At 40.8% G+C, this 23,627-nt stretch overlaps 1 protein-coding gene across 3 annotated transcripts in view; it reads left to right on the forward strand.

Moving 5' to 3' along the window:
- The first annotated feature begins 1,028 nt into the window (after positions 1-1,028).
- The window catches only part of LOC121251705 (eEF1A lysine and N-terminal methyltransferase), a 28,197-nt gene continuing 5,598 nt past the window's right edge, over positions 1,029-23,627 (forward strand). The window contains exons 1-10 of one of the 3 annotated variants that reach the window (XM_041151053.1): positions 1,029-1,570; positions 4,564-4,665; positions 4,796-4,862; positions 5,126-5,307; positions 5,568-5,819; positions 6,800-6,883; positions 7,005-7,052; positions 7,314-7,378; positions 7,957-8,005; positions 8,880-9,132. In XM_041151053.1, the coding sequence (XP_041006987.1) occupies positions 1,178-1,570; positions 4,564-4,665; positions 4,796-4,862; positions 5,126-5,307; positions 5,568-5,819; positions 6,800-6,883; positions 7,005-7,052; positions 7,314-7,378; positions 7,957-8,005; positions 8,880-9,132 (1,495 nt within the window). In that variant the 5' untranslated portion in view covers positions 1,029-1,177. The remainder of the gene's footprint in view (positions 1,571-4,563; positions 4,666-4,795; positions 4,863-5,125; positions 5,308-5,567; positions 5,820-6,799; positions 6,884-7,004; positions 7,053-7,313; positions 7,379-7,956; positions 8,006-8,879; positions 9,133-23,627) is intronic. The other 2 variants (XM_041151039.1, XM_041151047.1) reach the window with 2 other exon arrangements.

Raw genomic sequence — 23,627 nt, forward strand, 5'->3', positions numbered from 1 at the left:
AATAGGTGGTTTTTAAGAACACTTTTCAAAGTCCAGCTGAGGTGATAAAAGCTGCTAAGACAGGTCAATAGGAGTACACTTTGGCTAAGGGTATCGACATAATTGTTTTCTCTACTTCTAGACCAGTTAATAGAAATGTTAAATGGAAACCTCCACCTTAGTTAACATACAAAGTAAATTGGGATGCTAGTTTTGAGGAGTCCACACTGAAGATGGGAGTTGGTATAGTTGTTAGGGACTGAAGGGAAAGTTATTGCTTCTATGTGTATGCCATAAAAAGTATCAAATCTGCTGTGTTGGCTGAAGCTAATGCTCTATGGAGAGCTATCATGTTTTGTGAGGAAATTGATATTCATGCAGCTATTTTGGGAGGAGATGCAATGAAGATTATAAAGGAAGTGCAATCTAGTGAGGAGAACTGTGCTTGGTATGGACATGTCATTGTAGACATAAAACTGAAATGTAAAGACAGACAGAGATGGCAACCCGCAATTCAATCCTTGAAATCGTTGCACATAAACTAGCTAAGTTTGCACTTCAATGTGAAGAGGAGATTGTATGGATAGAGGATAGCCCTGACTGGTTAAAACCATGTATCCAATTAGAAAAACTATGTAATTCTGTTAGTGATGAATGAGTATGAGGTATCTTTTTTTTTTTTTTTTTTTTAAAAAGGACATGATTTTTTTTCAACACTCTAACCAAAAAAATTGACATGTATTTCTTTATTAAAAAGCTGTGATTATCACATGTTGAAAGAATAAGCCTTAGTTTGGATTGGAAACTTAATTCAACATATTTCGTCATTACAATTTTTTTAAATTTCCACACAAAATATAATAAACAATTCAATATTTTCAAATCTCAAAATAATAATAATATTAAAAAAATAATATTCTAATAATATTTTATTTAACTTATCTAAAATCATTTTAACTTATCTCTATAAATTCAAATGGGATGAGATAATAATTATCCATATTATTCAAGAAGGCAACACCTTTTCAACCCGTACGGATAGACCCGAAAACAACCCGAGCACCGAGTTCTAAACGACTTGAGAAGTTCAGCCCCTCTCTCTCGTATACCCTACCAAAACCCTAGAAACACACAAGACCTCAACTCAGAAATCTGAGGTAGCTAAAAAAATAAATTAAGAATTAAAAAAAAAATAATAATGGGGAAGAAAAGCGTAATGGAGGACCTCGTCGGAACCCTGGGGGACTTCACCAGCAAGGAGAACTGGGACAAATTCTTCACCATCAGAGGTAGAGACGACTCCTTCGAGTGGTACGCAGAGTGGCCCGAGCTCAGAGCCCCACTCCTCTCTCACCTCGACCAACTCCAGGCACATTCACCGTCTTCTGCCGCATCGGTGGCTACGTCCTCCCCGCAGATACTCGTACCTGGCTGCGGCAACTCCCGCCTCTCCGAGCACCTCTACGATGCCGGGTTTAAGGGCATCACCAATATCGACTTCTCCAAGGTTGTCATCTCCGACATGTTGCGTCGCAATGTGAGGGAACGGCCCGGCATGCTGTGGCGCGTCATGGACATGACCAACATGCAGGTGCGGTATCTAGGAGTATATTTGAATCGTTTTGTGCATTTGTGTTGCTAATGTTGAAGAACGATCGTGGTTATTTCTAATTTGATATTTAGTTGATATATTAGATGAATGTATCAAAATGCGCCTTTGTTCCTGTATAGCTTGTTTCGTTGTCGATGCATATGTAGATTTGGGTACTCTGTTGGTATCTAGGCCGATGGTTCTTTATGCCAATTCAGTAATTGGTGATTATGGGCTGTGTGTCGAAAATATCTATTTGCCTTTTGTTCCTGTTTGAACATTTCAGCTTCAAAATGCATGAATTTTTATAATCTTGTATGCTAATTTGCATGGTTGAATTATGAGTTGAGTGTATCAGAAAATGTGCTTGCCTGTTGTTGCAGAATCTTGTTTTTGTAGATTTTAGGTTTAAAAGGGCTTAATAATGTAGTCCTGTATATCATGGCAGTACCTAGAGTTGAGAGAGTTACTTTATGGTGGCAAAGCAATTCAAAGGACATACTGATTAGGTGCTTTTGCAAACCATAAATTGTATTCGTGGAAGAAAGGTTTTCGATTAATGAAAAAGAAAAAGGAAGAAGGAAAAACAAGACCTTTTGAGAGGTTAAATATTAGCAATTAGAAGGATGGAAAAAAGCCCAAAATTAGAAGGAAAAAACTTATTGAGTATATTTTTTTGGATCAGTAAACAAAGTTTTAGTAATCAAAAGAGCACACAAGAGCCCAAGTATACGAGCATATACAAGAGCAATCCCTAAGTGTATTAATTTAGTGAATCAAGGAATTCATGAAAAAGCCTATGACCATGCCATCTGGAGATTCTTACTCTACATGCTCGTGAGATGTGGCTTTGGTACAAAATGGTGTACTTGGATCCATCATTACTACGGCTTGTTTCTCTATATTGGTGAATGGTACGCCAAAAGGCTTCTTTAAAAGTTCACGAGGATTGAGACAAGGTGATCCTCTTTCTCCGCTACTCCTTTTTTTTTTTGTGATGGAAGCTTTTAGTAAGATGATTTTAGGTGTTGTGGAGGGTGGGTTCATATCTAGATTCATAGTGGGGGAGGCAATTACTAGCTCTCTCAACATATCTCATCTATTATTCGCCGATGATACCTTAATCTTTTGTGGGGCCAGCCATGAACAAATTTGAGCTTTGAGGGCTCTCTTATTATGTTTTGAAGCTGTATCAACCATCAGGGTTGAAGGTGAACTTGGTCAAATCCGAAGTAGTGTTGGTGGGGGATGTTCCTAATGTGGAGAGCATGTCTTCTATTTTGGGATGCAAGATATTGTAGCTGCCCATAAAATATCTTGGCCTTCCGTTGGGTGCTAGGTTCAAGTTGAAATTTATTTGGGATGTTGTTCTAGAAAAAATGGAGATGAAATTAGGTAGTTGGAAGAGGATGTATTTATCCAAAGGTGGTAGGGTTACCCTAATCAAAAGCACTCTCTCCAATTTGCCAACTTCCTCTCATTATTTCCGTTCCCCGCCAAGGTGGCTTATCGCATGGAGAAACTCCAACGTGACTTCTTATGGGGTGGGATAAATGATGAGTTTACATTTCAGTTGGTGAAATAGGTCACAGTACGCTCTCCCATTAAAGGAGGATTGGGTATTTGGAACTTGACATCTTTACACAAAGCCTTGCTTGGAAAATGGTTATGGAGATATCACTATGAACGGGTCTTGTGGAGAACCGTCATTGAATTGAAACATGAAGAACCATGGGGGATGGTGTTCTAATGAGGTGAGTGTGCCTTATGGAGTGGGGTTGTGGAAGCATATAATAAGAGGCTGGGATACATATGCAAGAAATATCCGCTTTACTGTGGGTAATGGATCCAAGGTCAAGTTTTGGCATGATGTATGGTGCGGCGATAGGGCACTCAAGGAAAATTATCAATAAGTTTATGTTCTAGCACGGATGAAAGAAGCCTCGATTGTGGACCAACTAATAATCTCCAATGGGATTCCCCAATGGAATGTTAAATTCCTTAGAGAAGCACAAGATTGGGAAGTTGATGTTTTTTCGGCGTTCTTTGACACTGTGTATTCCATCCATTTGTCGGGAGGAGTGGAGACAAGACTTTTTGGTGCCCCTCAAAGAAAGGGACATTCACAACCCTTTCTTTCTACCTTGACATGTCCACACAAATCCATTTCATGGAAGAGCATTTGGAAGACTAAGGCACCTCTAAAGGCAACATTTTTTGTATGGCCGGCTTCTTTGGGGGAAGATCCTCACTCTAGATAACTTGAGGAAACGTCGAATCATAGTCATGGATTGATGTTGTCTGTGCAAGAAGAGCAGAGAGTGGTCTCTCCTACTTCATTGTGAGATTGCCATAACTTTGTGGAATGAAGTCTTCACTTGGTTGGGACTAGCTTGGGTGATGTCGAGAAGGGTAAGTGACCCCTCGCTTCTTGGACAAGCATTCGGGGCAACTCTCAAATTGCATCCATATGGAAGATGGTCCCAATATGCCTATGGTGGTGCATTTGGAGGGAGAGGATTGAAAGAAGCTTTGAAGATCAAGGGCGACAACGGATGACAGCATGGCTGGCTAAAACTCAAAACCCTATAAATCAAATAGGTAACATCACCATTACTTGGGTCTGTAGTGGTGCTTTCCGCACCCACCTTCCTAACTGACCAAGTTAATTTGTCTGATTTCTTACTCAGCGTCAGCGACCTACGCTGGAAACTAGGGTCAGTTGGTAGGGTCAGTTTTTCAGACATTTTGCCCAACCGCGTTGGTAGCCATTGTTTTCTGCTGCAAGAGAGATGGTTGTTTGCCTTTGTAGTGGTTTCTTTCTTGCTACAACACTTCTTTGATGGTTTTATTTGGCTGTTTGTATTGGCTAAATGATTTTCATAAACTTTGCATCTTAATTGAATGATTTTTCACAAGATTCTTGCCATGTTTTATGACAATAAGATTCTTTGTCCTTCTTTTTTTTTCCTCAATTTCTTGCTAATTTACAGTTCATGGATGAGACTTTTGACGCTGTTCTTGATAAAGGCGGATTGGATGCTTTGATGGAACCAGAGCATGGCCCTAAGCTGGGGAATCAATATCTATCAGAGGTATCCTGGTCTTTGCTTGGAGCATTTTTTGTCACATATCTTTCTATTGTATGCATTTGGCAATTTAGTTTATTTGGAAATAAGATAGCCATTCTTTTGTTATAATATACAATCAGGATTTCATTTTCAGGTGAAGAGAATTCTGAAATCGGGGGGAAAATTTATTTGCCTTACCTTGGCTGAATCCCATGTTTTAGGTACTGTTCTGGAGCTTTATTTTAGCAATAAAGTAAAAACCCATTATTATTTTGCTTATTCTTGCTTTAACATTTTAGGTCTTTTCTTAGAAATAGTAATATTTATGCATCTTGCCTAAGTTGAATATGGGCCTTAAATGAATCTTCGAAATGGAAAATTATTTGCAGCTCTTGCTTTTGATGTGGGTTGCATATTTGGTGAATGTACTCAGTTTGTTGTGACTGTTCTGCAAAATTAATAGTGCTTATTCCAACCTTTTCAGGTTTGCTTTTCTCTAAATTACGATTTGGGTGGAAAACGAGTGTTGAGGCCATCCCTCAGAAACCATCCAGTAAGCCTAGCCTTCGAACGTTTATGGTGGTTGCTGAGAAAGAGATGTCTACTATGTTGCTCGAGATATCGTCATTGTTCAATGATTCTTCTCTTGATTGTAATGGGAATCAGGTATAATAACTGGCTTCCATTTCTCTTGTGCAGGATAAAGTATTCCATTAGATGTCAGGTATGAACATATAGCAAAATTGCTTACCCAGTGGAGTGTAGCAGTTGTCCAACAATAGGTTTTGGCCTGTGTTAACCCTTTTAAACCTGATGGTAGTAGGGGTAGCTATTTTTTAATATACTCTTGAACATAATGTCTATTTTGGAAATGTGAGAAAAAAATTTCTTCAAAGCTTGATAAAAGTTGCTGGATCTGGTTTTAGGCTTGTGGACTTCATGAAGCTCTTGAAAATGAGAACCGAGTTCGACGGGGATACTCCAATGGTTCTGATCTATTGTACTCACTTGAAGACCTGCAACTTGGAGTTAAAGGTGATCTTACAAAACTGTGCCAAGGTCGTCGGTTCGAGCTTACTATGGGTGGAAAAGGGAGCAGTTATAGAGCCGTACTTCTGGATGCTCGGCAGCAGTCTGGTCCATTCGTCTATCATTGTGGGGTTTTTATTGTGCCTAAGGTCTGTCGTGGCATATCTAGTTGGTGTTTAATGACTCACAAGAGCGAGACTGTCACACATAAATCTTCTTCTTTTTCTTCTTCTTCTTCTTCATGCCCTCAGTTGCCCTTTTTGAGTAGCACCTAATTTGAGCTTTTAGTTTACCTGGTTTCTTGTGAACTGTTCCAAATTCTAACTACAAATTTATCGCGATAGTCCCTGAAGTGTCAAACTTAAATTAATTTTGTCAATGTGTTGTGGAACATTATCTATTTAATATCCCAATTGGTTTTATTTTTTGTAAAATTTGCCAAAGACTCCTGCTCTTTTTTTTTCTTCTAGCTAGCTGGGTGTTTCCTTTTGTATACTTGTTATGTACTTGGGTTGTGCCCCAATGTGCTTTTATTAAATTTGCATTACTTATCAAAACTTTCATCTGTCAAATTGACTATGCCTTGTTGGGAGGTGTAATTGGTGTGAATTTATTGTTAGTCTAACATTTGATTGCTGTACTAAGTATGTCAACATAAATTGCTTTACGGCAACCCCTAGGGGTTGGCTCAAGTGGTAAGGGTCTTGGTCTTGGTGGTATGCTCATTCTAGGTCTAAGGTTCGAACCCTCTTGGGTGCAAACAATTTCTAGGGGCCATTGGACTAGGGGAATTTCCCCTTGAACTACCTGAGGTGCACTTGCAGGAAATTCATTGCCATGGGCTTGTGCACCCCCGGGATTGGTTGGGACTTTGTTTCCGGACACCCGGTGCCAATAAAAAAAATGCTTGACGGTATCTTTATCTGTTTTCATTTTCATTATTGTGCCATTGGTTTCTGGTTTATTTGTTTGGTCAAGTACGCAAGGATGTGGCAGTGCATTTTAAACCTATATGGATACTATTGTAGTTGTTGCTTTATGGGTCTCTTGTACTTTTTTAGGTGAACCCAGATGGGGTGGGGCAGTAGTTGTTCTTTTTTGAAGTATGTAACTGTATGTTAGATTTCAGACTCGGGCTCATGAATGGCTATTCTCTTCAGAAGAAGGACAATGGATGGTAGTTGAAAGCTCAAAGGCAGCTCGTCTTATAATGGTACTTTCTCCATAACAATTATATTATCTTTGATCTGCATTTTCATAGCATATTATTTTAACAACATTTGTGTATTATTTGAAGTAACTTGTCTCAATGAAATTTTATGTGCCAAATGAAGGTTATTTTGGACACCAGCCACAGTAATGGCAGCATGGATGACATTCAGGTAATATGTTGCTTCCATTGTATTTCTTTTGGTTGTTAAACACAATTTTATTGATCATAAGAATATGCAAGAGCCCAAGTATACTGGAGATTTATTAGAGCAGCGCCTGTGAGTGCTAGTTTAGTGATACAAGAAACTCATGAAAGTTCATGCCACTAAAATCAATATGTTGCTTGCATTGTATATGATGAGGCTTATCATTGCAGCATTATAACTATTGATTGCAGTTATTTACTAATATATTGTTTGTTATCTCCCCAGAAGGATTTGTCTCCACTGGTTAAATGGTTGGCACCTGGAGAAGATGACAATGGAGCTCAAATTCCGTAGGTTACATAATTTGCATTTGTCTTTTTTGCCAGGATGTTGTCTTGATGCATGTCCGATTGTAATAGTAATTGCTTTTTAGAAGTAAAAGCAATTTTATTAATACTTGTAGAGGAATAGACGTAAGCCAAGTACACAAGATGTATACAAGAGGAAACACTGAGTTAGAAATAGATACAAGGAAATAATTTATGCTAAGCCCATCAAAGTCTAATGCAATAGCCCAGAGAACTAAAGTGTTGAAAAATAATCTTCTAAGTTTCTCCAATGTACGTTCCTTATCTTCAAAGTTCCTGCCATTTCTTTCATGCCATATACACTTATACTAATAGTAATTGTTTCCATTTGATTCTAATTAGTTTTCGTTGTCCCAGCAACTTGCTTAATTTAGTACTATGATTACTACCAGTAATATGAATTCTGTTACAGATGTTTTTTGAAATCTTTAGTTTATGAAGTGTTTTCTGAGACAAATGCTTGCTAGGACTAAGAAATCTGGTTTTGATAAGCATTTGTGGTTGACCTATTGTATACATCCTGTTTCATATATGTTTCCATTCGGTGGTTATTTCTGCAGGTTCATGATGGCAAGCGATGGGATCAAGCAGCGGAATGTTATTAACAAGGTGCTAAAACTCTTTTGATTATTCTGTTTTATTTTAAGCTTGTTCTGCATGCCCTGAAGAAAAATTCGAAAGCCATTACTGTTAGTTATTCACCTTCAAGAAGAGGCAAACATCTCTCAGCTTTTATAATGCGTGCTAGCTAATCTTGAATTTCTTTGAACAAGTATGGACCTGAAGTTAGTTATACATATTTCTGTTATTCTTGCTTACCATTTGCAAATTTGGCAAGCTTTGATGAATTTAAATTAGCATCCATCCTGTAAACCAATGCTTAACCTAGTATAAGCAGCTGTTATGTTTGTCTGGTTATACCCTCTGCCTGATTTCAATTCTTCCTAGTAGCTTGGGACTCTGTATGCACCTTCTACCCCTTTTCCTCATCATAGAAATATTGGCGGTGATCAAGAATTTTGATCAACTGTTGATGTCCAACCTTTCAGTATTAGTAATGGCTGTGTATTATATACACTCATCCATTGTTTAACTTTGCAAGTAGGGTAGTCTTATTACCTTGGATCTATTCAAAAACATTTCTGAATGCAAGTGCCCAAAAAGAACAAAAAGAAGTGGTGGTCATAAAATGTATATGACTGGCATTTCTCTGTTTCTTTCAATCAGAGATCATAGAGTGGGAAATGATAATAGCACTCACTATCTCATCATTGGCTGTGAAATTTATCATCTCTTGAAATGACACTAGTGATTTCTTGGCCTCCACTAGGGAGCTGACTTCCCATCTTCCAGCTGTCCCTGATTTGCAGTGCAAACCTATTATTTGACTGTTAATTTGATCATCCTGGAGCTATTTGTTTTTTCTGTGAGAATTTTGAACATAACAATCACATCATCTCTCACACCTGCCTTTGTTTTGTAGGTCTCATCTTCATTAAGTGGGCCAATAGTTGTTGAAGACGTGGTTTATGAAAACGTTGATGCTGCTGTTAGTCGTCTTTTTCCATCCAAAGATTTGATATTCCGACGCCTTATTTTTGAAAGAACTGAGAGTCTGGTGCAATCAGAAGCTCTGCTAATGAATGAAGGATCTTCTCATGAAGTTAATGAAGTTGAGAGGAAGAAAACCCGTTCGTCCTCCAAATCTAAGAGAAAGGGAGCTCGGAAACAAATTGGTATTTGATTGATCCAATTGTTAGATGTGGCTGTTAGTGATCAAATTACACTTTTTGTTTGCATGGTTCTGCTTGACTCTTAAATCTTTGGCAAAATTATGATTCTGGTCCTAGAAGTTCCAGTTAGATTTATATTTTGCCCTAGAACTATCAACTTTTTTGTTTTAGTCGGTGTATTTTAACAAGCCTCCCTCTTTTATTTTTGACCTGCCTTATTGTCACTGTGCAAGTAGCATTTGCTGATATTGTAGATGCACACATGTCCTTAGCTAATTTAGATTTTTTTTAATAAGTAATAATATATTTTATTGATATAGAAATAGGCATAACCCAAGTATACATGAAGTATACATGTGATTACACCTAGTTAGGAACTAAAAATTAATACTTATCAATTTATTTTTTGATAAGTAAACGATTGTATTAATGATGATAGGCATAGTCTAAGTACACAAGATGGTATACAAGAGACAAGACCTATCTAGGTCTTAGCAATAGAAACAAGAAAGTCATGAAAATCAAGGCCATTAAAGTCTATAGCTATGACCCATAGATAGATAAGACCTATCTAGATCGTAGCAATAGAAACAAGAATGCTCATCTGCAAACGTCCGGTTGTTTCGCTCCTGCCACAGGCACCACATAATACAGATAGGTAGCATCTTCCACACGGCTTTGATTTGTGGAATACCTCCTGGATGTGTCCAGCTGGCCAAAAACTCAACCACTGAGGTCGGCATTACCCAAGCTAACTCTTCTCGACTGAACACTTCATTCCACAACGCTCTAGCAATCTTGCAATGTAGTAAGAGATGATCCACAGTCTCGCCGGATTTCTTACACATGTAGCACCAATCTAGTATAATCACCCTGCGCTTCCTCAAGGAGTCCTTTAGGGCATTATTTCCACACCATATGTCACTCCAAAATTTTATTCTAGAGCCCACTCCCAACATCAGTTTGGTATGGAGAATAAAAATCCCCACCCTTGTCTAATGTGCTTCCAAACTCCCACTCCATAAGCCCCACTCACCTCTCTAGTACACCAGCCCCCACACAAACTGCCATATTTGTAATCAACTACCGACTTCCATTGGGCTTCTGGTTCCATATTGTATCTCCACAACCATTTTCCAAGTAAGGCCCTATTGAAAATTCTCATATTTCTAATTCACAACCCACCAGAGGAGATTGGAGTGCATACCTTGTCTCAACTGACTAGATGAAATTTGAATTCATCCCCCACACCACTCCATAAGAAATCAGGGTGAAGTTTTTCAATCTGGGCCGCCATACTAGTTGGAATTGGGAAAAAAGACAAGAAATATGTTGGTAAGTTTTTTTTTGATAAGTAATAATCTTTATTGATGTGAATGAAATTAGGCGAAGCCCAAGTACACAGGAAAGATACTAAGTGAGGCACCTAATTACATTCTAGTAGACTAGAAAGAAGATAAAAACTCATGAACATTCCCTCGCTTCAATACAATAGCAGAAAACCACTGGAAAATAGAGAATACAAAAAAATTTCAGATTTCTCCCATTGCACGCTCCTTGTTATTAAAGCACCTGTCATTCCTTTCCAACCATAACCACCACATTAAGCACAAAGGAATCATCCGCCACACGGCTGCTAGTTGGACACTACTATGAGATCTGTTCCAGCATGCTAATAAATCCACCACACTCTTGGGCATAGCCCAGCTCTACTAAGAATACCAGCCCAAAGCTCCCCAGCCACCTCACAATGTAAGAGCAAGTGATCTACCGATTCCCCACTCTTTTTACACATGTAGCACCACTCCGTGATCATCATACCTCGTTTTCTTAAATTGTCAACCGTCAAGATCTTCCCAAGAGCAGCTGTCCAAGTAAAGAAAGCAACTTTAGAAGGCACTAATACCTTCCATATACTCTTCCAAGGAAAGAAAGTGGGCTGTAGGGCTGTCAAAACTTTGTAGAAAGATTTAACAGTAAACTATTATTTCCTCGTGTGAGTCCACAACATACGGTCTCCCCCATTGGCCCCTAGCTTTGCTGAATACAAGTAGCTGTAAAAATCTGCCAGCTCTTCTAGTTCCCAGTCCTGAACATTTCTTGTAAAACTGACATTCCAAGTGACCATTCCATTGGCGTGACATAGAACTTCTGAAACTGGGGCTGGTTGATTTCCAGTCAAATTGAAAACAATTGGGAAAGCCAAACAAAGAGGGCTCTCCCCACTCCATACATCGAACCAAAAGCGGATACAAAAGCGGATACGTGTTCCATCACCCACCTCAAACTTAAGATGTTTTCAAAGGTATTCCACTCCTTCCTTATGAATTTCCACAGGCTTACTCCGCAAGACCCCCTACCCTCCTTAGAGCACCATCCCCCCCACACATAACCATACTTATGATCAATAACCTCTCTCCACAGCGAATTTCCTTCCATATGATACCTCCACGACCACTTCCCTAAGAGTGCCTTATTGAAAACACACAAATTTCGCACCCCTAACCCCCATTTGCCAATGGACAGCTCACCCTTTGCCAACTCACAAGGTGAAGTTTGGATTCCTCCCCCAATCCACCCCACAAAAAAGCTCTAAACAACTTTTCTAACCGGTTTGCCACACCCACCGGTAATGGGAATAGAGAAAGATAGTAAGTGGGAAGGTTGGAAAGAGTACTTTTGAGAAGGGTTAATCTTCCCCCTTTCGATAGATATAGCCGCTTCCATCCTGAAAGTCGCTGCTCAACCTTCTCTCCCACACCATCCCAAATGCTCCTTGCTTTGAAAGACACCCCCAAGGGGAGACCAATATATTTCATAGGGAGAGAGGCAATTTTGCAACCTAGTAACTCCGCTAAAGAAGCTATATTGTTCACCTCCCCCACGGGAACCAACTCCGACTTCCCCAAGTTCACCTTGAGTCCCGAAAACAGCTTCAAAACACAACAAAACTGCCCTTAAAGTTTGAATCTGGCCACTAATAGCATCACAAAAAATGAGCGTATCATCTGCAAAAAGTAAATGAGAAATGGGGCTGGTATTACTATTGCTTCCCACTGAAAAACCAGCAAGAAATCCCCCCCTTACAGCTGCCTCCACCATACGACTCAATGCCTCCATTACATTAGAAAGAGTACTATTGATTAAGGTAATCCAGCCACCTTTCAACAAGTACAACCGCTTCCACCCTGCCAATCTACATTCTATCTTCTTGATCCTGTATCCCATATTGATATAGCCCTTGAGGCAGCCCCTAACGGAAGTCCAAGGTAATCCATGGAAGAGAGGAAACCTTACATTCAAGTGTACTAGCCAATTGCCCAATGTTGCTAACACTAGCACCAACTCTGATTTATTTAAGTTCACTTTCAAACCTGATGTTGCTTCAAAACATAGTAGAAGTGCCTTTAGTGCCCGGAGTTGGTTTTGGTCTGCCTCAAAAAATATTAGTGTGTCATCTACAAATAATAAGTGATAGATGTTAATAATACCCCTATTGGGGTCACCAGCCGAGAAGCCTGCCACAAAGCCATTCATAACTAAAGCCGATATCATCTTGCTAAGTGCCTCCATAATAATGACTAAGAAGAGTGGAGACAACGGATCCCCTTGTCTTAGGCCTCGCGAATTGCTAAAAAAACCAACTGGGCTGCCATTAATCAAAACTGAAAATCTCGCCTTTGAAATGCACCATCTGATCCACGAACACCATCTCTTCCCAAATTCGCACCTCCCCAGTAAGTAAAGTAGAAAGTCCCAATTTATATGATCATAGGCCTTCTCCATATCCAGCTTACATAGGATCCCTGTAGAACCAGATTTTAATTGGCTATCCAGGCATTCATTGGAATTGAGAACTGAGTCCAAAATTTGTCTACTCTTACAAATACATTTTGTGGTTTCATAATGATCTTCCCCAATACCTCCCTGAAGCGATTTGCAAGCACCTTGGAGATGATCTTGTACACCCCATTGACAAGGCTAATGGGCCTATAATCCTTTACCTCCGATGCCCCAATCTTCTTGGAATCAATGCAATAAAAGTGACATTTAGAATTTTCTCAAAATTTCCAGCTAAAAACAGCTCTTGGAACACCTTTATTAGATCCTCCTTCACTATCTCCCAACATGTTTGGAAGAATCCCATAGAAAAGTTGTCCAAACCTGGTGCTTTGTCTTTGACCATTCTTCTTACCACACCATAAACCTCCGCCTCCTTAAAAGGCCTCCCAACCAAGAGGCATTTTGCGGCTCAATAGACTCAAAAGCTAGTCCATCAAGTTTTGGCCTCCACCCCTCTTGCTCTGTAAGCAAATGTTCTAAAAAATCAGCAACAAGTTCACAATCACGGGAGCCTCCATACAATCCACACCATTGATATTTATCATCTCAATGGTATTAGTTCTCCCAGGCTATATGGCATTGTAAAGTACCTTCTAAGATTGCTTTGTATGGGCTGCATCTCTTGGGCAGGTCCTCACGTCGGATAATTTGAGAAAACGTGGTCGTATCATAACAAATTGGTGTTTTTTGTGCAAGAGTGATGGAGAATCAGTGGATCATATCTTGTTACATTGTGAGGTGGCCAGGTGTTTATGGAATGAGATTCTTAATATGACAAGGGTGGTTTGGGTCATGCCCAGAAGAGTTATGGATATTCTAGGGTGTTGGACATGAATTAGGGGGAATGCATAAATAGCTGCTGTGTGGAGAATGATCCCTCACTGCATTATGTAGTGCTTGTGGCTAGAGAGAAATAAGAGGTGTTTTGAAGACATGGAGCGTTCTTTGGATGATCTGAAGTGATTCTTCTACAATACTTTACTTTCTTTGGGTTCGGCCATTATTTGTAATACAGACAATTTTCATGACCTGTTTGTATCTCTCACTAGTACCTAGATATAATTAGACATGCTCCTTGTATACTTCTGGTGTACTTTGTCAATGTCTTTATTTCAATAAAGTTTTACTTTTACCTATCACAAAAAAAAAAAAAAAAAGAAATAAAGTTCTCCTATGAGAGTTAGCTACTCTATGAAAGAACTTCATACTTTGGTCCCCTTCTTTCAATCACAATGCTATTGATTTTTGGCGCCAAGAGATCTCCTCTAAAGAGATTACCCTCTCTAATTCTGAAACCAACTGTCTTCCGAGATATCTCTTCTAGTGAAAGAACCCAATCCTCGTGTATCCTCTCTAACTCTTGTATCTCCTCCAACATGATTTTCTTACATTCCCCTATGTCTCCAAAGGATTGAGTATCCCAAAGCTTTAAATCGTGCTTTAAAGCTTTTAATTTACTTGCAAGAATGAAATTGGGGGTGCCATGAATCTGGTATGAGGACCACTATTGTCGTACATTGTCCACAAAGTCTTTAGTTTTCAGCCACATATTTTCGAACTTAAAATACCGACATCTTCCTTGGATACTACCACAATCTAGCAAGATGGGGACATGGTCCGAACAAATGCGAGGCAACCTCTTTTGACAAACATCCGGATAATGCATTTCCCATTCCAGTGAGACTAAGAATCTGTCTAATCGAGACCAAGTCTAAGTATTTGACCATGTGAAAGTACCTAACATGAGAGGAAGGTCCACCAGATTCAAGTTGAAAATACACTTTGGAAATTCTGTTATTGCTAGTCACAGCCTAATGTCTCCAAGGACCAGAACGTTTGCTTGGGAACCTTATAACATTAAAATCATCACCTATGCACCATGGAAGGTCAACTATGTACTCCAGCTAATTCTTCCCATAATAATCTTCTAGTACTGTCTAAGTTCGGCCCATAGATACTTGCAAAAGCCCACAAGAAATTATCTTCCACACTCTTAAAGGAACATGCCACTGTATACTCCCCTATGAAGTCCTACATTTTCTCCACCACCCTTCTATCCATATTACTAATACTCTTCCTGAAGCCCCATTCGATGCAAGATACACTCAATCCACATATGGACAGCTCCAAATACTTCTCACAATTCTTCTTGGAATAAATTTCAGCTTGGTTTCTTGTAAGTATACTATGTCCACCTTCACTCACGAAGCAAATTTCTTATACAAAGACTCTTGTTGGCCTGGTTTAGCCAGCGGACATTTCAAGACACAATTTTGCATTTCATATAAAAGATACTATTCCCTTCCCCTTGGATCTATCTTGGCTTGAGCTGCCCTCATTATTCAACAACCACGTAAGTCTCTTTAGCTCCCTCTGTTTCTTAGACCCAAATTTCTTAAGCTGAGGGTGACCCACCTCTATGGTAGTAAGTAAAGCCCTCAAAGCTCTCACACTCCATCCCCACACAATGTTGAATTTCCTTCACCTTAAGCAAAACCCAATCAGACACACTAGACTCATTTGATAACATTCAGTTCAGGGGTAAGGGCTCCCCCTCTCTAGTAACCCACTGTGAGTCCAATGTCGTCCCCATCGCCTCCTCCGCGAAGAGGTTTATACACTCCCACTCAGAATAGCCTTGCATTGGAATAAGCATTTGTGATGGCCCATTAACATCTCCCTTGTCATTTCTAGAGAGGGGAAAAGCATCATCGTGAGATTTCCTTGCTGCTAGTGTCTTGATATGCTCCTCAGGTTGCTGTAGAGCCTTTGCCGGAAGGGATAGAGATTCCTTGTTGTTCGTCGGCAGCGTCTGGGCCACAATATGCTGGAGTCCCGACACACAGTGGTACAGAAAAGTCCAGCTCTCTTTCGAGAACTACTGTCGTCGGCTCCTCCACCATTGCGGGTACCCTTTGAACCTCCGTGAAGGGTTCCTCAGCTGGTTGTAGGGCTCCCTCTAATGTTTTCGACGAGGATGCGAGGCTCCCGCTGGTAGGGGGCCGTGGGTCACCCCCCTTTTGGATTCTCCACACGGGCTGGGCCCCGAGTTTCTCCTTTCCCGCATTGTGCCTTAATGGTTGAGGCCCAGATGATTGACCCACCTTGCTAGGCCCACACGAGCTGCTCTGCCCCACCGCATTGGCTGCTGAAGCTTTGCTGGGTCCAACAACTTCCGGGCCCAAGCCCTTTTTACCCTACCCATTTGATGTTTCAATTAAGCCAGCTTTCTCCTCTCTTAGGCCCACACTAAGCCCATGTCTTTCCAGGCCCACCCCCGATTCTCCTTTATCCTCTACGCACCATATCAACCAATCTACTTTAAACTGAAGGCCTACCAACTGTTCTTCATGTCCATCAACGTCCTATGTATGTCCCCCATTGCCATGCTGACAGTAGGCCTGTCACCGCCAACCTGCCATTGTGTAGTATGAGCCTATGAGGAACTCTGCCAGGACCATGTCCGTTGCTCTTTCTTGCAGCGGCTCCTCTCTGAGCTTCCATGCCGCTGTCCCATTTTCTTGTTTCACGGGGTTGCTCCGGCATCAGCGCCTCCCTATATAAGCTTTTTTTGCGGCTGAATCACCACCGCCAATGGTCTTCTGTAGGTGCTTCTCCCTTCGTAAATAAACTCCCACAAGGCCTCCCCCATCCTTCTCCATTCACTGCCCTCCTTTTCTTCATGTATGAAGATAAAGTTTCATCGCCACCGTATTCCACCAATGCCATGTAACGGCCTCGAGCATTGGTGCACCGCTACACTATGAAGTTGCGGTTCCCTTTCTTGACCGTGGTGTAAAAATCATTCTTTTCTCCCTTCAGACAGCCTTCCAATGCCTTGGCCAACCATTGCATTGTAGAGAACCCCAGTGTCAACTTAGTCATCACCTTCTAGCTTCTCTTTGTGATAAACAAGAAACCTCCACCTTTCTCAAGTGAAAAAACTTTCGATTCTATCACTAACTAAATCTTTTGAGAACCCCATTCGGATCACGCCAACACCTCAAAACTTGGTCGTAAACCCGCTGTCACATACCACCCAACCTCATCGGGGAGAAAAATGTTTGTTTTCCATTGTCTGATTTTGGTTGTACAGAGAGAAAATAACTGGTTGTACGGAGAGAAATTTTTTTTTTCATAAGTAAGAGATAAACTTTATTGATGTGAATGAAATAGACATGTACCAAGTACACAGGAAGTATACAATAGAACACCTAGATACATTCTAAGAGCGATGAACTAAGGATAAGAATTCATGAATATCATCCCCATTTAATACAATAGCTGAAAACCAAAGCAATAAAGTATGAAGAAAAAAATTCTTCAGCTCCACCATTGTTCGTTCCTTGTCTTCAAAACAGCGTGCATTCCTTTCCGTCCAAATACACCACATGATACACAACGGAATCATTCTCCGAACTGCTGCCACTTGATGACTGCCCTACAATTTTCTCCAACAACCCATCAAATCCACCACCCTCATAGGCATTACCCAAGCCACACCAACCCTTCGAAAAATCTCATCCCACAACCCTCTCGCTACGTCACAATGTAGTAAAAGATGATATACCGATTCTCCATTCTTTTTACACATGTAACACCAATCCAACACAACACATCCTCTCTTCCTCAAGTTGTCCGTGGTCAAGATCTTCCCAAGGGCAACATTCCAAACAAAGAAAGCAACTCTAGAGGGCACTCTAGACCTCCAAATGTTCCTCCAAGTGAATGAGGTGTGATCTTGTGTAATCAAGATTTTATAATATGCATTTACTGTGCATTTCTTGTGATCCTGAAACCTCCATTTCAAGCTATCATGCTGTGCCATAGTAGTCCCTAAGGAGTGTAGCAAGCTGAAAAAGTCTGAAACCATAGATAATTCCCAATCATGAATATCCCTATTAAACAGAATATTCCATTGATGCGAACAATGAGCAGCTAATCGCAAATCCGCCACTGAAGCCTCCTTATTAACTGTAATACGATATAACGCCGGAAACACTCTTTCCAATGCATGATCTCCACACCACACGTCCCGCCAAAAACTGATTCGGTTGCCCTCACTTGCGACAAAACGGATATGATTTACAAAACTTGTCCTCCCCTTCCTTATAAACTTCCATAGCCCCACTCCATGCCTCCCTCTCACTTCTTTAGAACACCAACCACCCCAAGCAACACTATATCTAGCATCTATAATTTCCTTCCACAAAGATCTCCCTTCCAAATGATATCTCCAAAGCCATTTCTCCAATAACGCTTTATTAAAAATTCTCTAATTACAAACACCCAACCCCCCATTCACAACTGGGGTACATACTGTCTTCCAATTAACCAAATGAAATTTCTTCTCCTCCCTATGCCTCCCCATAAAAAAGCCTTAAAGAGTTTCTCAATCCTATTCACCACCCCTGCAGGCATAGGAAAGAGAGATAAAAAATAAGTGGGAAGGTTAGTGAGGGTGCTCTTAATAAGAGTGAGACGACCCCCTTTCGATAAATACACCCTTTTCCATCCAGCCAACCTTTTCTCTATCTTCTCTACCACCCCATCCCATATTGCTCTACTCTTGAAAGTTGCACCTAGCGGAAGGCCCAAATATTTTATTGGGAAAGATGACACTGCAATCCAAAAGACTTGCTAGACTGCGTATATTAGGAACCACACCCACCGGGACCATCTCAGACTTGCCAAGGTTCACCTTTAGCCCTGACACTGCTTCAAAACAAAGTAATAAAGCACGTAAAGTTTGGACCTGAATCCTATCCGCTTCACAAAAAACAAAGTATCATCTGCGAAAAGGAGATGTGAAATGATACAAGGGCTACCAGAGCCATTTCCCACCTGAAAACCAGATAAAAAACCCCCACCCACAGTAGCCTGCACCATCCTACTCAATGCCTCCATAACTATGACAAAAAGAAGAGGAGATAGCGGATCATCCTGTAGCAAACTCTTCGAGCTATCAAAAAAACCAGCAGGAGTGCCATTAACTAGCACTGAAAAACGAGCCGTTGAAATATAATGTCACATCCAAGAAATCCACCTATCTCCAAAACCACACCTCTTAAGCAAATACAAAAGGACTTTCCAGTTCACATGATCATAAGCCTTCTCCATGCTTAGCTTGCAAAGAATACCTGGACTTCCCTCCCGCAATCTAGCATCTAAACTCTCATTTGCAATGAGCACCGAATCAAGTATATATATCCCTCGAATAAAAGCATTCTGAGGCTTGGATATAATACTTTCCAACACTGGACTAAGCCGATTAGCAAGAACTTTTGAAATAATCTTATAGACACTACTAACCAAACTTATTGGACGAAAATCCTCAATACTCGAAGCCCCATATTTCTTGGGAATGAACGCAATAAAAGTCGCATTAAGTGATTTTTCAAACTTTTGAAAAACGTGAAATTCACTGAACACCCGCAAGACATCACCTTTCACCACATCCCAACAAGTTTGGAAGAAACCCATTGAGAAACCATCCGGACCCGGCGCTTTGTCCTTAGCCATACATACCCTTGAAAATCTCATCTTCAGCAAAAAGTCTCTCCAAGACACTCACAAGTTGCGGATCAATTGCCTCAAACGGCAAGTCATCAAGCTTCGGCCTCCAAGTTACCGATTCGGTAAGAAGAGTCTCATAATAATGTGCAATATGACTTTCTAGTTCAGCAGGAGAGGATAGCACCTCAGTACCTGACTGTAGCGACTCGATCGCATTATTACGACGATGAGAATTAGCCATTTTGTGAAAGAACTTCGTACACCTATCACCCTCTTTCAACCAAAGAACTCTAGATTTTTGACGCCATGATGTCTCCTCTGACAACAAAACCCTTTCCAACTCTGCCACAACCGAGGCTTTCCTCAATAACTCCTCCTCGGAGGCCCCTCCCAATAATTCCTTACCCTCTAACACCTGCAATTCCTCCAACAAAGTGGACTTTTGATTGTCAGTGTGACCAAAAACTTCCAAGTTCCACTTCTTCAGATCTTGTTTTAGAGCCTTTAGCTTACCTGCAAGAATGAAACTCGGGGTGCCACTAAATTGGTACGATGCCCACCAAGTACTCACCATCTCTACAAACCCGTTCACTTTAAGCCACATATTCTCAAACTTGAAATACGGCGACCCCGTGTATGCCCCCATAATCTAAGAGAATGGGAAAATGGTCTGAGCTGACTCGAGCTAACCTTTTCTGACTTACTTCTGGATAGTGGGCTTCCCATAACGGCGAGACAAGGAATCTATCCAATTTCGACCAAACACGGCCGTTAGACCATGTGTACTCACCACCCACCAAGGGAAGATCCATAAGGTCCATATCAAAGATGAACTTAGAGAATTCCGCCATGGCCAGAGTATGCCGATGATGCCCCGGTCGTTCACTAGAAAAACGAGTAATGTTAAAGTCACCCCCCATACACCACGGCACATGCCATAAAGAGTGTATTCCCGCCAACTCCTCCCACAACCGCCACCTATCTCTATCCATGTTAGGATCATAGGACCCTGCAAAAGCCCAATCCCACCCATCGCTCACATTTTTTAATAACACCGAAACTGAAAACTCACCAACACACTCCTCAATCGCCTCAACCACCCTTTTATCCCACATCAATAACACTCCACCTGATGCTCCCTAAGAGGCCAAATAGGACCAACTCACATACGAATATCCCCAAATACTACGCACAAATCTTCTATCAATAAAACCCAACTTTGTTTCTTGCAAACATATCACATCACCCTTCCACGACCTCGATAAAGCTTTGATACGAAGACATTTATTGCTATCATTGAGACCCCGTACATTCCATGAAACAATTTTAGGCTTCATTAAAACTTAACTTTCCCCTCCCTTTCGGTCTAACCCTTCCGCTACTCCCATCCTTAACATCATAATTGATGGAGCATGTTAAACGTTTAAGTTCCCTGTCTTGTTTTGTAGCTGATTTCGAACGACTAGCTTCAATAGCCACAAGAAGGGCCATAAATTGTTCCTCATAACCTCTGAAAGAGACCCCAAAAATATTTTGTAACTCCTCTACCTTTTTGAAAATCCAATTTGACGAACAACTCTCATACTCTGAACTGGGAGGGAGTGTACACAGAGGAGTAAGAGCCCCCTCCTCCCCAACACTATTATTGGGAATCAGAATCAGATCCGAAACACCCAAATTATTTGTTTCACCACTTGAAACCATATTATTAAGAGGAATGTCATCCCCAGAAAATATCCCACCACGAATACTCAACTCCATTGGTGGGGAACCACACGGATAATCAAATTGCACCTGCACAGCCTCACCCCGAGATGAAATCCCACTTTCCTGCGAAACTGACTGCTCCTGCATAGCCTCAGAACTTTCGACCACCATGCACGGCTCAGAATGCCCATTCTCCACCAACTTCCATAGTGACGAGGACGCGGAAGCAATTCTCGAACTCTCTAGCACTATCGGCTCCACCAAAATCTCCCCCTCCTCTAAAGCGTCCCGTCGGAGCACCTTTACCGGCTCACCAGGGTGGTCGATGGAAGTCATCGGCAATTTCTGTGCCGGTAGGGTTGCTGGTAATGTTCTTATCGGCGCCACAAAAGCATGACGCAGTCCTTGGTCCGATATCTCGGACCCGATATCCTTCCCCAACCCATCTGTTGTCACTACCCACCAGGCCTTCTCATGGCTTGAGGCCTGACCCATACCATGGCCCAACGCACGACCCATAGAACAAGGCCCACTCTGACGGCCCACAATATCCTTCAGCTCAGCCTTGCCCTTAACGCAGCGTTTTAAGTAACTGATTTCATCTAACACGATGCCCACTTTCTCCTCCAAGCCAACTAACATCCTCAAGACACTTTCCTCATTTAACCCCAACAGTCTGCTGTCTTCTCCACCATACCTCTGCACATCCTCAGAACTGATTGCACCTGGCACCACGTCTCTCACAACACGAGGCGGTACCTTCTTCATCAGCACCTCATTGTACGACCTTGCTCCTCCTACCAATGCCGATGGAGCACCTCCCTCTCCTCTGTTCTTCTTTGCAAAAACTGCCTCGGATGTGTTCGAAACAGAGGGTGAACAGATCTCCATTAAAGTATCTCCAAATCTCCTCCACCCCTCCCCCTTCCTCCCTTCCGGAATCATAAGCAAACCTCTTCTCTTATCGTGACCAAATTCTGAGAGGGAGATGAAGCTGCCATTGAGATTACGTCCCTTCCTCACTATTAACACAGTGTCTCCTTTCCTACGAGTTCGCAAAAACTCATGAGGACCCAGTGTGACTGCACATTCCTTCACCATAGAACCCAGCCAACCCAGAGTTTCCCAATCCACTGAAATATATTTCACTACACGACGACTACTTTCTATAATCCTCCACCACCTTGCGTTCTCCATTCTGAACTTAAAAAGCTTCTGGTCAATGAACACCTCATTACACAACCCCATCTAAACCAACCCACAAACAATACAACCCTAATGTTTCAGTGATATGCTAATCCCCTCAAGAAGGAAATGCCATTAACGAATCACTACCAATAGTAAGGAAAAAGCCACAACAAAAACTGAAACTGTACGGAGAGAAAATATAGAGGACCTGTGTTTTCAACCATCAAAGAGATCTTCCGGAGAGAAAATTAACAATCCTTTGATAAAGATTATCAATTCTTTTAAGTAATAATACCACTTTGTTTTTTACATTTTACTTTGTAGGAGATATTATGGTACTAAAATATAATTTAATTTGTACATATACTTATAAAAAAAAAAAGATATTGCGGTACCCTAAATTGATTTCTGGGACCAACATGTTGTCTAAGGTTTTGCATAATCATTGAAGGACACGTGTACAAAAATTATCCACTGTGTGAGGAGTTGCTATCCATTCAGGAACAATAAGGTATGGTAAGAGTACCATTTTTTAGGTATTTTTAAAAATTGAAAGACCAAATTGAAATAATAATAGTTTGTGGATTAAATAGAAATCTGACACGTACTTTTGGAACCAGAATTGTATTTTGACCTCAATCTTTTATACATACAATTTTCTTCTTGATATTTTGCATCACATGATTTTATTAGATAATTATTTTTGCAATTTCAATATAATATAGCAGATTTTTTATAATGATTGTGACTACGGTAATTGGTCTGCTTGGTTGTAAACTTCTTGTTCTCTGTCTCTACGGGACAGAGAGGAGGTGGGGAGAGGATCCCAACAGTACTGCTATTTGACAAAGGAGGAAAGGGAAAAATTTAGATAGGCGTAGAGCTTGGATCTTATTGTTGGATTGAATGTAATTGATATAGTTTAGAGTGAGGGAAAGATGCATATCAGAAACGACTAATATATTTTTATCTAAATATCAATAAAGAACATTTTTATAACCATTTGAACTTGAATGGTTGTCCCTAATAAAGAAAAGCTTTAAGTTCCGAAAATTAGTTAAAACTCAATGGAACTGGAGGTGTCCTATTTGTACAAGTCTTGTGCACAAGGATCTGTCAGCAACTGGTTGCACAATTTTGCATGCCAAATGAGGCTGTATGACATGTGGGAAGACTTGATGTATGACATGTCAACTCATGAACAAAACTTGTGCGGAAGGATTTGTGAAAGTGCTGTTTATCAT

The sequence above is a fragment of the Juglans microcarpa x Juglans regia genome, chromosome 1D (assembly GCF_004785595.1).
Source record: "Juglans microcarpa x Juglans regia isolate MS1-56 chromosome 1D, Jm3101_v1.0, whole genome shotgun sequence".
NCBI classification, from domain to species: domain Eukaryota; kingdom Viridiplantae; phylum Streptophyta; class Magnoliopsida; order Fagales; family Juglandaceae; genus Juglans; species Juglans microcarpa x Juglans regia.